This window comes from Parasteatoda tepidariorum, chromosome 2, assembly GCF_982258835.1.
Source record: "Parasteatoda tepidariorum strain Cologne lab strain chromosome 2, Ptep-v5.0, whole genome shotgun sequence".
Taxonomy (NCBI): domain Eukaryota; kingdom Metazoa; phylum Arthropoda; class Arachnida; order Araneae; family Theridiidae; genus Parasteatoda; species Parasteatoda tepidariorum.
Window position 1 is genome coordinate 56898523 of NC_141756.1, and position 17436 is coordinate 56915958.

Here is a 17436-nt window from a genome sequence, read left to right on the forward strand (position 1 = left end):
TTTACAAAATCTAGATTAAAAATTTAAAAAAACGAAACACCATTACCTCAATTTTTACTGTACTCTAATGCATGGGGCGTCAACCATTATAAAATTTTTAATCAAACCATGGAGATAGGTTCAAGCCTGAAACAGTATACGAATAAATCAACTACCAACGAACCAAAATCATTCGTGTAAGAAGCGAAGACACTGTACACTGAACCATCCCTGAAAACAATGAACATTTTACTTCTTTTCATTTTTTTCACCCATCGCAGGACTCGTAGTTAGACAAATTTTCCTGAGTCAAAAGGTTTCGTCCTTATTTATCTTTATATTCTGATATTCTTTTGTTTTTGTCTGTCTACGAAACATGACATTTTCTATGAATACCCATGTAGATTGGATTTTAAGATAATTTGTTTAAATTTTTATCCAACATCTTTTTTATTTTAATTAATGAGGCTATCAAGAATTGCATAATCCAACTGTTCAAACTTAAGAACCATCGATATATATGTAAGGATCAACCGTGTTTAAACCTGAAAAACAAACCATTCTCAACACGTAAAATGTTTTGGAATGGATCAAGCGTGTTTGAACCTGAAAATAAACCATTCTCAACACGTTGTAAAATGTTTAGGAATGGATCAACCGTGTTTGAACCTGAAAAACAAACAATTCTCAACACGTTGTAAAATGTTTAGGAATGGATCAACCGTGTTTGAACCTGAAAAACAAACCAATCTCAACACATTGTAAAATGTTTAGGACACATAATAAAAAAAGGACTTTAATTTTACAACTATATTATACTACCAGTTAATGGTTCAACTTTTGCTTAAACTATCTTTAAAAAATTAATTTACTTTCATATTTTTTAATTTTAAAACGAATTTTGAGTTTCATGATTTTTAATTTTAGGCTCAATTTGAGTTTGTGTTGATGGCCATCGCCGAAGAAGTTCACGCAATCTTAAAAGCTCTATCACAATAGTCGTCACAAGTACTTCAACAACAACAATATATTGATGAATGGCAAAGAAAATCATTTTGATTACACAATATAATAACCTATCAGAGCGTGAACTACAGTAACCATTTGAACTACTTAAAGATAAGTTCTCTTCCTCCCTGCATTCAACTCTCTGCCCCATGTAAATTAAGTTTATTTACTCTGTGATTGTCTATCTATGTTTCTTAATGGAAAAAATTTGGTCAACAAGATATAAACTTTGCGAACATTAAACTTTTTATTCAGCGAATATTTCTAGAGCTCTAAATATACCAAACTTGTATATAAAACAACACTATTTAATGTATCAAGCTGTAAATATTATAAATCAGACATATCCTTTTAATAAAAAAAAATATTTTCTGAAAATTATTCTTTTATGAAATAATAAAAGTGGATACACAAAATAAAATTTATAGAATCACTATTTACAATTTAAAAATTATTTTGAAGTATTTCATTTCATTTTATTCATTTTACTAACGATTTATTCATTTAATTAATTTTTTACCAAATTAGTCAAATATCAGTAAGGAAAAAAAGAATATCTGGTTTTTAAATTTTGTTGACCAAATTTTTTTCGTTGAAACTTTATTTCAACTATTTCAAGTAAATCATTCTGTGTTATTTATAATATATATTTAATCCAACCTACTTAGTCATATCTTAGGAAAAAATAGTTTTTGAAACTACAAAATATGACAATTTTTTCCTTTCTAAAAGATACATGCATGTTAACTAAACTATATATTCTGTGTATAAATGTAAATCTGTGTGTTTAAAAAGCTAGTTAATTCGCATAATTACTTTTATTTAAATCATACCACATATCTTATTTGCATAAAACTCAGGCCTCTGATATACCTTTTGGTTTTAAAGAGATATAAAAATATTACTGAAATAATTTTTAATTGGTGGGAAAACCGAAACTGAAATTTAATATATGCATAAAGTGGTTTTTTAATTAAAAATCTACATATAGTAATTATTTAAACTAATTGCGATAAACTAATAATAATTGATTTTATTGACTGAGATACAAATTTAAATATTTGAAATTTTCTCCTGAAAAATGGTCAAATACTATACAATTATGCTACTGCAATTTAATTAGTGTACATTACTGCATTTAATATTTTACGCTCATACACGGAGAAAAAAATTCTGGTAAAATTATAGTAATTCCATTACTGGTAAAAGAAACTGTATAGTTTAGGTTAGCAAAACCGATATATACGATCTTTAAATCATTCATTTGATAATTTTTCCGTTCAAATAGTAACGATTTACCAAAAATTCTGACTTTTCAAATTATAATTCCTATTACACCACACTTAATTAAAAACACTAAAAAGACTAATTTATTCATCTTTATTTATAGTTTATTGCTTATAAAACATTTTATAAGCAATTAAAGCAGAAAACTGATTTGAGACTGAACGATTAAAATAAAACTCCAAAATTTAATTGAAGAAAACAAATATTTCAGCTGGCCTGTAAATATTAAAATTTATTATAATATATATTGAAATTTATAATAATATAAATTTTTAGTTTATAGCAATTTCCCCAACGAGCTTTAATTCGACAGCTGGCTGTCTTTAAATGAAATATAGTTATAACTTAGATGCCCGTAAGCATCCTATTTTCTATCTATTTTCACATTTATACCACACATTACATAGCTATATTTTCGAGATAAAATAATATTGTTTTAAATATAAAATTTAATTAACACTGTATTTCAAGCAAATAGATTCATGTTAAATTAAAAGAATATACAATTTTCTGGCCTACATTTAAGTTTGGAATTTTTTCTCTCACACTTCGAAAGATAAATTTTGGTGAAATTACCATACTGTAAAGACATTTCTGATAATAAAAAAAATTCTGGATCTTAAATTAAAATATGCAGTATTTTAAATTAAAATATACGGAAATTAAAATATACGGTACATACGGTTTTCTTCATATGGCAACACTTTCTCGTAAATTCTTGTTTCCAAAATTGTAATTCTTATCACCACACATTTAGTAAAAATAGCAAACCTTAAAAGTAAATATAACCGTTTAAATGGTTTTTATGCCATACTCGAAGGTATCAAACCAAAATTAAGAAATTATTTACTAAATTTTAACACACATTATAAAACAATATTTTATTGTTAATTTTACCAAAGAACTTCATTAAAAATTAACTCACTTTCTGGTTTTCCCCCTTTACAGTCAAAATCAATGTAAATTTTACTGTATTCTTATAGTTCCAATCATACTTTCTTTTCTTAGTGCAATATTTTAACATAGTATAAGCTTATAATTCTATGTCAATAGAAAACCATAACTAAGCAAACACGCTTTTAGCCGAACTTTTTATGGCATTTTATTACCCTATAACATTAATTTTCAAATTCAAAGCGAGGATACTTTCTTGAAATATAGTTGTACTTTTTTTACTTGAAATATTGTTGCATTACATATAAACTATATCGATCTCTTTACTGCAACTTAATTCATTAAATTCTAAATTAAATACTAAGACATTTTCTTATGCTCAACTGTTTGATTTAAAAAAGTTGATGTCTTTATAGAAAAACTTTTCCTGAACTATTAGATTAAACAAAACATCATGGCCAATAAACCCAAAATATACCATGAAATATATCATTGATGCGGGCATTGTTAATACATTCTGTTGTCATAAATTTACAACTTAAAATACATTGGCAACATTTAAATTATAAATTTCCATTCTTTTTGCTTACATAGTTCGAAATTTGGAGCTAATTCAAAGTTGCTACATATTCAATAAGTTCCTAAAGTGACCCATATTATGCAGCGTTCCAATTAATATCATATTAAGGTTGCTGACAATTTCTACCGTATTCCGATTTAAATTAGAGAATATAATGTTTTGACGATATTTCCTTAAAGCGTATATTCTCCTGTAAATAATATCTTCGAGATTTAACATTGGGTACCATAGGCTTTTCTCATCCTTTTTTTCTTAATGCTTTCTGGAATCTGTCTTCTACAGCAACAGTTTCAGCATCTTGATCTCGGACTTTCAATGTGTACATAATATAACTACTAAAGTTATCCCTGTAAATATTTGTAAATAGATATAGTCACTTGTTTTGCTTGTGACCAGCATAAAATCGTCCCTTAATGCACTAACTAACTATTTAGATTTCGAGCGCCACAATTTTGTATATACAATAGGTATATAATATATATATATATATATATATATATATATATATATATATATATATATATATATATATATATATATATATATATATATATATATATATATATATATATATATATATATATATATATATATATCACGTTAATTTGTCTGTACATAATGTAAATAAGTATTATGAATATACACGCAACACGCAAAAAGCGCGCAAGACAGGGTATGAATAAATTTACTCTTTAGCATACACTGTGCTTTTGAAATACCTTCTATTATCCTACTGCTTTGAAATATTTATTTTTTCCTCCGATATATACATAAATTCATTAATTGACAGTTATATTACTAAATTTTAATTTAATTCAAAAATAACTTTAGTTATTAGGTATATATATATATATATATAATTTCTATTTCACTGAAACTAAGAAAAAAAGACTACCTACTAACAATTTACGAAAAGCGTTAAAATGAAGTTGTTCACTTAATCTATAACTTTTTGATATCAGCCTTTTTAATTTTTTGAAATGCTTTTTTCTCATCTTTCAAAAACCGTTAAATTTTTTTCTACTATTCTAAAATCAAAACTTAAATTGGTTTCTGAACGGTGGCATCAGTCTTGGTCTTGGATTATTAAATTGTTTTATAAATATTTATTACCGACAGAAAATTAACAGGTCAATAAAGTGGGTGTGCGGCTCTTAATAATAAATTCTGTACCATTTTTAGTTACATTTTCAGAACAATCTCTATTTTAACAGAACAATCTTATATTTAATAAGCTTTCGAGTTGCATTGAGAAGAAAACCAAGAAAACTATCCAAAATTAGTCCAACAACGAGAGCAATATGACGCATATTTTACTTGAAACCTGAATATGAATGAAACAACGAAATGAAAACGAATGAAAACATATCATGCAGAACTATTATCAGTTCGGAAGAAGAGCATTGTAGAAACCAAATTGTTATATTTCGTATTTCAACCTGGTTCGCTTGATAATCTAATCCGTCCTAATTCTTACTTTATTATCGAAGTATGTTTGTATGTTTTTCTAAAAAAAAATTTAATGTTAGTACTGTTTCTAATTTTTCGATCAAGTTTATTCAACAATTTTATGCAATGCAACTTAACTAATTTTGTTATTTGAATTGAAAGCATATGCATTTGAATTGAAAGCAAAAAATTAACTCTCAAATGTTAAAGATCAACTTTGTTTTAACATTTTTTTACTGCTTTTATTTAAAAAGTGGAATTAAATCAACTCTCAAAAGAATAATTTATACTTTACTTTTTATAATTATAAAGTTCATTATAAATAATAAAAAAAAATATTAAATAGAAAATTACGTAAATTTAATGTTAAAACAAAAGCATTCAAAGAAACCATTTTGTTCTCAAGCATAAGTTTTTTCCTGTTAAGAGTGAAATTATTGTCCTCAGTTTTAACGATATCTGTGACAAAATAATGCAAGATAATATCCATTAAACAATAGTAGCCAACGCAAGAGTCATTAAACAATAGTATCTCCAACATCATAAAAAATAATGCGCAGCAAAAATTGATTTTAAAAAATTTTAATCAACACAATAGCCATTAAACAATAGTATCTAACTCAATGGCCACTAAACATTAGAGACTAATGCAATAGCCATTAAACAATAGCAGCCAACACTCATTAAACAATAGCCAATACCTATTGAACAATAGACGCCAATAGAATAGCTATGAAACAATAGTAACTAACTCAAAAACCATCAAACAATAGTATCCAACACAACAGCCATTAAACAACAGAGCTCAATACAATAGCCGTTTAACAATAGTAGCCCTCACAAAAACCATCAATCATTAGTATAGAACACAATAGCAATTGAACAATAGAGACCATTATAATAGTCTTTATACAATAGTAGCCAACACAAAAGCCATTAAACAATAGAATCCAACACAGTTGTTATCAAACAATAGAGACCAATACAATAGCCATTAAACAACAGCATCCAACACAATAGCCATTGAACAATATGAGCCAATGCAATAGCCATTAAACAATAGTTGCAAGCACAAAAGTCATCTGACAATAGTATCCATAACAATATCTATCGAACAATTGTTGCCAACACTATAGCTATCAAACAATCGTAGTCTACACAAAAGCCATTAAATCATAATAGCCATCACAGTAGACTTGCATATTCAAACTGGAGTTCTTTCTCTCAACTTTCCTTAATTTATTACTATTAATAAAAATGTAAAAGTAATTATATTAAACTAAAAAAATAATTATATTAAACTAAAAAAATAATTAATTTATAGAGGTTGGAAAAGAAGAAGGAAATGTGCAGGGTGTACCTGTAACGATGTAATTTTGGATTCTAAAGAGAAATAAACATTATAATCAAAGAGAAATATTCTTATCAAAGAGAAACAAAAAAGGTATACACATAGGTTGTCGCATTAATGCTATTTAAGCGCGAAAAGACAAAAACGCTATAAAAATCTAACAAATTACAGTAGAGCAAAGTGAAAGTAATAAACATCAAAACAGGTTTAATTAGATTTTGAAACTTGTTGGTATTTATAATAAACGTCTTTCAACTCCTTTCTGTTTTCTTTCTTTCGCAATCAAACTAGCATTTTTATTTTTTACATCTTCCTTACTGCACTGCGATTAATCAGATTTCGATATCGGTTTTATTTGTTTCCTGCTTAAATATTAATTTGTGGTTCCCGAAGTGTATACTTTTTTGTTTTAATTTCTGCTAAGGATTCTAAAACTATAAATAAAGGTCAGTCTTTATGGAGCATCTTGTATATCCTGATATCGCAGTAATGTTATAGCTTTTGCTGATTAATATTTTTGAAAAAAAATTGGAATTTTTTAATCGCATTGTATTTCTTTTTTTAAAAGTATAACTTTGAATCAAGTAACTAATTATTTCACGACGTCAATTTATCATCCGCATTCAGAACTTAAATTTCATATTTTTATTTATTAATAAAATTTAAATGCATTGCGTTATTCTTATTATTCTTATTATTATGATTATTATGTAGCAGTCCAAAGATATTTAATTAGTCAATGCGAACTATGAGCTTAAAAACGACAGTATGTATGTTATTAAGCAGCAATATGCATTTTTTTTTTCATTTTAAAAACATATGTAGCTTATACTCTGAATGCTTTGCTGAAAACTTATAAAAACGATTGCTGAAAATATGACCGATACCAATGTAAGTAATCAAAGCCCATAAGCGCAGCTCTTACATTTAGAAAATCAGGAGTGTTTTATTGTAGGCCGTACAATTACAACTAGTAAAAAAGAAATTTACTTTTACTTTGACACTTTGTGCTTTCACATTTATAGATATTGCAAACACTGTTTGATTCAATATACAGACATGGTTTAAGTTTTAAAAAAGTTTTTAAAAAAATGCTTTACCTTTTCTATCTATGATAAAAAATTAAAAAATATCTATATTAAAAAAATGCTATCTCTTTTATTTTCTACTTGAACTGCGTGGAAAAAAACGCATATTTAAACCCAAATGCTAAGTTAAGTTTTAATCGCTAAATTAAAGTTTTTAATTTTAATTGTTTTATTATTTTTTTATCTGCAGTATAAATACAATGTATATATCATTTGTATAGAAATTAATTAATTTAAATGAGTTGCATAACGTATGTAATAGAAATTTTTTTTTAAGGTTTTTAAATAAATTTTTAATTATTCTTAATCGTGAAAATTAATATTTTTGAGGCCGAAATAAAATTAAATTAATTTTGTTCCATTAATAAAACAGTCAGATTATTCCCACTGCCTTTAATTTCAAAAATTTAAATTCTAAAAGTAAATTTAATTTTTACCTCACAAAAAAAAAATAAACATACTGAATACTAACCTTAAATTAATCTAAAAACATTTTTTTTTCCAAATTCCAAACTCAACTTCTTTCACAAAATTAAATTTTTTAAAAATTCATATTTAAAAATGTAAATAATGTAAAGAAAATTCTACCGAATCGTCTGACCAAAAAATCACCAAACAATGTAAATAGTAAAGCTGTAGTAACAGCGAAAGAATGCTTTGCCAGTGACCAAATATGTATATAGAAACTTTTTGTCGCGTATTGTCAGGTGTTCTTTAGTTTATTGTAATATATCGTTAGATCATTAGAATAATATATATATATATATATATATATAAGCACTAAGAATGCAATCAAGTGGAAAAAGATAGAAAAAATGGAAAGCGCCTAAGCAGTAACATACCTGAAACCTTCATTAGAGGGACATCTCCTTGCAGTCAGTGCTGGAGCTGTTTCCCGCACTGCAGGACAATGGTATATGACCAGAACCAGACTTAGGTCCCCAACTGCTAAACGAAAAAGAAACGAGTCGTCCGTTTTATAAGGCATCCGAAATATCGAAGCACCAAAAGTCGAAAAGAATTATGTCTATTTAAACTCTTAGGGAGCACATTCGAGCTGTGATCAAGGTTTTAAATCAATCTAAAGGTAATCCACTAAGTCAATATTTTATTAACCAGCGTTAAACAGCCGACCCAATTTTGAGTTTACGATTACCAGTGTTCAACTCTGTAGCATTGTAATTCTAAATCCAACTCAGAAGACCAAGGAACACTTGGACCAAGCATTGGGGCAAACTAACCTTCGTGGAGGACTTCTTTGGTGATACTTACCCACATTTATGTAACTTAGAGAGGAAAACCACGAAAATCTCCCACAATTAGCCCGATGGCAAGGGGATTCTAACCCATCATTCCCCTACCACTGAGGATATTTTACGCCAACAGTGTGGTCGATGTGATTCCAGAGCAGAAATAGTATCTACCAGGTAAGGCAGGGATTTGAACCTGGTAATCGAAGTACTTAAATAGAAGCTTAAAGATATGCAGTTGCTTCAAACGAATTATTCATCATTGCAAATTAATTTAAAGCAATTAATATTAAATAAAATTATATTTCTGAAGATACTTATAAGAATATGGAAATTCCAATAAATCCTCTCGAATCTGCATCCTTTGACTATCATCTCAGAGTTTGAGTGTTCTCTCCGCATATACTTCTATTTTCTGTGCTTTGGTACTTAGTCTGTATCTGATTTGCTTCTTATTTCCTTTTCGATGAACAATTGGGGGCTAATATCTGGTTTTGGTTATAAACCGACGGGCTGCAGAAACTGCTTTTATCTTGCACTGACTGCATGGTAAAGTCGCCCTAACGAAACTATTGTGCATGTCAGTTTTTTTTTTTTTTTTTTGCTTGATTGCGTAATTAATGCTTCTTTTATTTTCTAATCAGCAATTTCATCATCATGTACATATCTAAAATATTATATTGATCGAGCAAATTAAGGGTCAAGTTAAAATGTATTACAAATTTGCTACTTTTCAGATTTAGCAAAGAGCATTTAATTGCTTATTTTGTTTTGAAATGATTACTTCCTCGATTTTCAGTTTCTATGCCTCTTTATCCGATATGTATACCTATTGCGCTAAAAATCAACTTAAATGATTGAAATAAATTTTTGATTATCTTTTTGACGAACTTCTTCTTAGCAAGAACGTACCCGCTGCGTCTTTCACAAAAGGAAATGAATTTCGGGAAACAATTTAATTTAAATCCTAAGAAATAATAAAGGTTTATTTTATATTTGGCAAATTCTAAAGATATGTATACACATATTACGATTGAGAACAGCAAAAAATAGTTTCAGCTATTTAGAGGGTGATCATAAAACAATTTGAGTTGTTTAGAGCTCATTTAATTGAAAATTAGTTGGTCCTGTTTGATTACTAATTTTAGGCCACCGCCAAATTGATAATAAATGTGGCTTATGCAAGCCAACTTGGTAGCCAAACATATTAGACCATGTTCAAGGTACCGTGAAAGTTTAAATAGAGTTGTAAAGTATTTTACAACAAAAATCAATTAAAAATATTAAAAAAACTCGGTAAAACATTTAAGAAGCACATAATAATATTTATTTATTTTTTAAATGAAAGAAATTATTGAAAATTAATTTGCATTAAAATTGTTACGTAAGAGATATTTTCTTTCATTTTCTTTTAAATAACTTTAAAGCTATTTAAAATCAATCCCGGAATCTTGTTTTCTATGACCTAAAATAATTATCTGTGATATTTAGATAGTAGCATTTTGCCCAACCATTTCATAATATTTTGGCTCCGCATAACTTATGTTATTTTATGATAACCTTATATTTAGAAAACAGCACTTCGAGTTCTTAATCTTTTCCTAAACAAAAAATATTTTAAACATTTTCTTCAATATTGTTGCATTTTTTAAAAATTAATTTTTAAATTCATTTAATCAATTATGTAAATAATGTAATCATTTATTTTATAAAGTTTAAACCATTTGAGTCATTAAATTATAAAAAAAATGTAAAAGTTAATCTTAGGAAAATTTCTAATCTAAGAAACTAAATTTTTTTAAAAAAAACATACTTATGCACGAACTTTATGCAAAAAAAACATTTCTGGTAATATTACCACATAGTAATAAGATTTCTGGTAAACAAAAATTTATTTCGGTTAATAAAACAAAAATGGCATTCATTTAGTAATTTTTTCGTTCATATGGTTCATTTTTTCGTCAATGGTTTACGGGAATTCTGGTTTGCAAAATTATAGTTCTTGTTATAGCATTTTAAATAAAAAATATTAAACTGAAAATTAAATTTAATCAAATAAATGCTTTTTTTATGCTGTGACCTAAGGTATCACTATAAAATTACCAATTTTATTACATATAAAACCGTATTAATTTCACCAACATCATTACCAAAGCTCTTCAGAAAAAAATAGCGAGATTTTTGGTGTTCCCATAGAGAAATACGGAAAAATTTACCATATTCTGATAGTTGTGATCATTCAATTTTACTCAGTAAAAAGTAACTCGGTGGCTAACAATTAAAAATTTGTGAATAGTAGCATCCGATAGATAATTTTACAATTTTTCCTTACTTACTTAAAAAAATTACTTTGTTTTTAATTATTATTTTCGCCTCAGTGACATTCTAAATTCCATTTGTCTATCATTGTAATGAAATTACTTAGCAACATTTTTAAAACCCTTCTTATTAACTTTTTTTACACGTATTTTACGAGCAGTGTATGTTTTAACTCCAAACATAGAATATATATATCAGCAACCTTAATAATGATATTGTTTGATTAAACCATATTAAAGTTTTTGTACAAGTAATGTATAAATATTAAGAATAAATTTCGAAAAACTACTTTCATCTTACATACAAGTTTATTTCGTATATGTTAATGTTTTCATACATATTTTATAGAAATAAAATTGTTTTGAATGAAATTTTATAGAAACAAAATTATTTTTAAAAAATATCACCCTTCTCGGCTTTGCTAGGAATCATCAAGAAAAATGTAAAATTACTTTTAAAAGCAGTAAATCAATCTGAAATATAGTAGATCAGAACCACCTACTAAAAACCCTCTAGCATATAGTATCAAGTTTGCCAAATTTAAATCTAAAACAGTCTCAAATGTCTTTTCTAATTAAAAAAAAAAGCAATCAATGGCATTTCTTTCGAAAAATCAGATGCCATTTCAGAGTGAAAAATCATTGTCAGTTTCCATTACAAAAGTTAACATTACTTTCAAGCATAACGTTATTTTTCCTTTTTTAATACAAAACACTATATCATTTTCCAATTCAAATGTCTAAATAACATTTTATTATGCAAATATTCAATCAATTAATGTTAAAATTTAGTAATAGTTTGAAAACTAAAGTGACATGCACAGATAAAATATTTTATCTGATTATTAATTTTATTTTTGTAATAAACTGTATGATATTTTTCAAAAGCTGAAAAATATTTATTTTTGAATAAAAACATAGCAAATTACTTTATAGAATATTAGTTGAAAATATTTCAAAATAACCACATTTCAATGTAATCTATTCGTTTTTAGCCTTGTTATTTCCTCTTTATTTACTGAATGTTACTTTTTAATATAACCTTAAAAGGTAAATAACTTACGCTTAAAAAGTATTTTTACGGTATTGTAAATATACTACATTCAAGAAAGCTAACTCAACTAATAAAAACCTATTTTATTCATAATTAAACTCAGTTTCAGTATACACGCTTCTTTTACCAATGAACTATTCTCAATCAAATCAAGCAAGTCATTGTTTTTCAATCTATGGCTGAATCATTTGAAGAAATTTTAAAACTACTCAAAAATTGGGGGAAATATTAACCTTGATCGTGTTTCACTTCTCAATGCTTCTTTTAATCGGAAAACTCTCCCGAAAAGGTCGTTTTATGCCAATGCAAGCCCCTCATTTGGCATAAAAATATCTACTAACTATATAAAATGAGCCTCTGCAACGCAAGCAGAGAAATAAGAAATAGTAGGAGGTTTAGGACTAAACTGCAAGCTAACACGCGCACAAAGAAGCTAGGGATTCTTTCCCTAGTGAAAGAAACACATAAAGAATGAACACATCCAGCACCATGCACAGCTGCACACTAGAAATAGAAGCTAATACCTTAAATTATAAACACTGTATATAGTATGCACATTGCACATTTAGTGTGTAGAAATGCACATTTTACTTCTTGCACAATTTGCACTCTTACCACATTCTAAGTAGATTAGAAATTATAAGTCATTTGCACTTATACTTGAAATAGATTGACGCACATGTACATGTACATAATTATGCACATTTTACTATCTCATGTGATAATATGACATGTTTATCACTTCAAAATATCGGCACACAATTAATCGGCACAGATGCACCGTATACGCTAGAACTTTCAATCGCACTTCTGCGCACTAACTGTAGTTGCACTTAGAAAATCATATATATTGCATGCGTTAGTATCAGATTTTCTTCAATGCACTTATTCTTGCTATTAGGCTATATTTATTAGATAAATCTTAGGCATGCTTTCGCTAATATAGAATTATAAGCTATTACTTCTTTTATTTTCTAATCATCTAATATAGTAGTTTGCTTGTGCGCAAATATTACAAATGCTACGAAAAGAATCTTTGACAAAATTAACGCAACTTTAAAATCAAAAAATGGAGGTCTGAGTTTACATGAATTTTTTATTTAGCCATTATTGTGAGTTTGATTGTTTAGTAGAGGTTTAAATATAACACCACTATATTCCCTAATAATACCTTATAATTGCATTTATAGCACTGTTTTAAGTTCAAATATAAAAAAGATTTTTCCCTTTTTACCGCCACGTATGAAATTTTAAACACTGTTAAAATTACCATTAATGAAATATTTACTTATTAGATCGTGTTAGTGAACTATTAAAAAAAACTAATATTTAAGTTTTTGCATGAATTTTGAGTTTAATCTTAATTTTAAAATGCACAAGAAATTTAATAAATTCGCATTTGCTAATTTTAAGACCTAATGCTGACGTAAACTATTTTTAAATAATTAATTTAAGACTTCTTTTTATCAATTTCACTACTCTTATAGTTTTTTGTAAGATTCTATAAATTGCACACGTATTACTACACGTAAAACAATTTCTTTATTTTTTATTATTATAAATTATTTTCTTTATTATTATAAACAATTTATTCAATAGGTACTTCATAAAAACATTAATACTAATAATATTTCTGTACAGTGTAACTACTAAGAAAAAAAACTATATATTTAAAGTTGTTGTTTAACTAAAATTATATAGTTGTTCAGAATAGTTACGATTATTGTTATTTTATGAAAATATTGTATACCAATTGGTGCTTCTTTATACTATTATCTGAGAGAAAAGAATTAATTGAAAACTTCTATCTTACTCTGTACTTCTTTTAATCTACTTTCTGTTTATTATATGTATATATTTTGTAAAAAATTTTTTCAAATAATTTCTGATAAATTGACAGTACTCAAATAGATTTTTAATTTTAAACTAAATAAATTATAACTTAAAATGCTTCACTTTAGGGTGAAAATGAATAATTTGCTGTTAAAAATCAACTTGTAACAATAGTAATAGTAAAATATTGATAACTGAGATTTGTTTTGGTTTTAGAAAAAAAAACATTAATTGACTTATAAAAGTTTATGAATTTTTTAATTGTTTAGGAATTTTTTAATAAGTTTTTTTTAGTCATTTATCAATTTTCAGATTTTTCTTCGCGAAATATAATATTTTTCTAATAAAATAAAGACGTCCATGATATAAATAGTTTATATTATAACTAAACACAATTCTCAAATAAAAAAAGCTTTGGTCATTTTGCAAAAAGATACTTATTGTTTATAGAAAATTGCTGTTGTTTTTACATGATAAAGTATTTTTATTAAATGCTTTTTATTGTAGTATCATTTGTTATAATTTTTCACATTTGAAGCTAGAAAAAATTCATTCTCTGTGGATATCTTGTTCACCAAATACTTCATGTAAATTATAGTATTTATTATTTCTTTTCCCCTATACTCTTTATAAACTTACATTTCAAAGTAAATATTATTAAACCTACCATTTTCATACTTCTCTTAAAACAAGTACTTATTAAGGTATAGATTTTGACTGCATTTTATAATTCAAAAAAGATATTCTTCTGAAAAAATCGTAGACAAGACCTTGTATTAATTTAAATTAAATAAAACGACGAATAGTAAAATGCCTTAAAACCTTTAAACATTTTGAACAGGAATTCTAAACAATTTTCTGCCTACATATTCAAAATTAATCCCGTTTATGTTTATTAGTCATTTTTCATTGCTAGGTTTCAAGATACAGAACTTAGTGTTTCAAAACTAATAAAGAAACTTTCTTTAAACGAAAACATTCAACACGGAAATTTTACGCGTTGCGTTTAAAAAATGAAAATTTACAATATATTTCATTAACAATACATGAATATAAAGTCTAAATACGTCATCAAAGAAATTTTTAAGTAATAAAAACAAACTTTGATTCAACTTTTTATAGAAGAAACTCTAAATTAATTTCCTTTGGGGATAATTGGCAGATATAGCAAATGTCGGGTAATGTTACGCCAACTTCTTGGGGAGATAGAGCCGCATCATTAGGATTAAAATTGCATAGGAAACCATGTCCGGAAAAGTCATCGTACGCGGTTATGGGCGTTTTCCTATCATGAAATGTTTCTTTTTCCGCTTATAAGCAGGTCATAATAAGGCTATGCCTCAGACGCGTATGATAATAGTTCCGCGCAACATTTCCTATGGAAGTTTAATACTGGTGATGTGCTCCTTTAGAAGTTTGTCGCAATAATTACGCGACATAATTTTTAGCGTTTTCAATCTTGCACATTTCGCCAAAAATAGTAGCTTCAGTAGCAAAAAAAATTTCAGATTTGAAATCCCCACACCCAAATAAGGCAATATCAAAAATTCGTATAAGTGCAGCAAAAACTTGTACCCAGTATAATTACTTTTACTTCAATCCGAAGATTTTTGTGAATAAAACACATTTCAACCAAAAGTACATCTACTCAAAGCAATTTGATTCTGAAGATGTGTATTTTAAATTACTTCTACGGTTCTTTACTGGTCTGTTATTTTACAGTTTAATAAAGGGGTATAAGCAACAATAGATTTACAATAGTATAGCAAAATTTACAATATATATAATTGATTATAAAAAAAACTTATTTAATTTAATTATACATTCAAGTGGCATGCTAAAAATTTACAATAATGGGTCTAAATTTACACTAATAACTAATTACAATAGAATAACTACATTTACGATAGTGAAAATAAATTTCCAGTTGTACTTAAGGTACTGAAATAAATTTCCAGTTGTACTTAAGGTACTCAAATAAATTTCCAGTTGTACTTAAGGTACTCAAATAAATTTCCAGTCTAACTTAAGATACTGAAACCCGAATTGCAATAATTATTGATAATTAATGAGTCACTAATTTTTTAGTGAAAAAAATTGCCAAGCAAAATAGCTTGATTCTGAAAATTTATAGCATTGCTTGAAATTTCAAACATGCTGATACAGAGATTAATGATCATAACTGTGAAAACGTCTGCCCCACTTACATTAATAGTCGAGGTAATTGGTCAAGGCCCACTGAGCCATTCATCTGGCACTGGTACCAATCTAAGTAACATCAGGCAGCTACTTGACTTGGCCGCCTGCGTTCTATTAAGCCCGTAGATTCAAAGGCTTTGAAAATATGAATAAACCGACCTTTTTAAATTTTTAGCTCTAAGTATTGCTTAATTTTTTAATAGTGTGAAACAAAATTTCTTCAGAATTATATCGAGTCCTATCAGCCATTCATTATATTTCTTCTTTCAAATAAAACTTTTACTGATACATTAAACTATTCAAACATCTTCATTAAAATTTATTCACAAATATTTGAGTAAATGAACAATGAATGAATGAATAATTTAAGACAATTATTAGCTGCATTATGAAAATTTGTGTTTATTTTTTATAGTTAAGACACAATAAAATAATATTTCCTTTGAAATGTATAACTATCTGTAATTTAAGTTTTGTATGATTGGAAAATTATGTACAATCCATGAGAAAGTATATTTTTCCTCCTGCCATTTTTCTGCCTCAAGTAAACCTGTAAATGTTGTACGTGGTTGTTCTCAATAAACAACAAAACCTGGCTTCGGTCTGGACAACATATTGTGCTTGTTTTATTTACAGTTTTTACTAATAAATTTCATGTTGCGCATGTGATACAGTACTGCAAAAGTTATTTACGACACTGTACCTCTGAGGTAACACTGTATCATCTTCTGTATACACTACCGTGCAATTGAAAAAGCAAACGCAAATGCCTCACGGTAATTTTCGAGAAAATTGGCTTAACAATATATTTTTTCTTTCGCTATTGCTGTGCTAAAATAGAATTTAAAATAACTCATAAAACAAAATTTAATTTTGTTAAAAAATTTGCAATAAAGCTCATCTTACAAAAAGGCCATTAAAAACCAATTTTGAATTTTTCGATTAAAGAGAGAGAGAGATTTTATGGCGCAGTTTAATTTCAAATGAAAACAGAGATCAGTTTAAAATAATTGTTATTTAACCAGCAATTTTAGAATAACAATAAAAATAAGGGTTTGAAACTATGCATAAATTAATAACGAAAATATTTTTAATTATTTATATTATTAAAAAAGTAATCATTATAATAAAATATAGATTGATCTG

The 17436-nt window shown here is 26.8% G+C and overlaps 1 protein-coding gene and 1 long non-coding RNA gene across 2 annotated transcripts in view; both read left to right on the forward strand.

The window, feature by feature from the left end:
• The window catches only part of IA-2 (tyrosine phosphatase IA-2), a 357746-nt gene extending 355288 nt beyond the window's left edge, over positions 1 to 2458 (forward strand). Inside the window, exon 25 of the mRNA XM_087157386.1 lies at positions 907 to 2458. Within this exon, the coding sequence (XP_087013512.1) occupies positions 907 to 978 (72 nt within the window). The 3' untranslated portion in view covers positions 979 to 2458. The remainder of the gene's footprint in view (positions 1 to 906) is intronic.
• Positions 2459 to 4332: 1874 nt separating this feature from the next.
• LOC107450951 (uncharacterized) lies at positions 4333 to 16903 on the forward strand. The gene is made up of 2 exons (XR_001585010.5): positions 4333 to 16029; positions 16061 to 16903. It is a non-coding gene; the product is annotated as an uncharacterized LOC107450951 (long non-coding RNA).
• Positions 16904 to 17436: the final 533 nt, after the last annotated feature.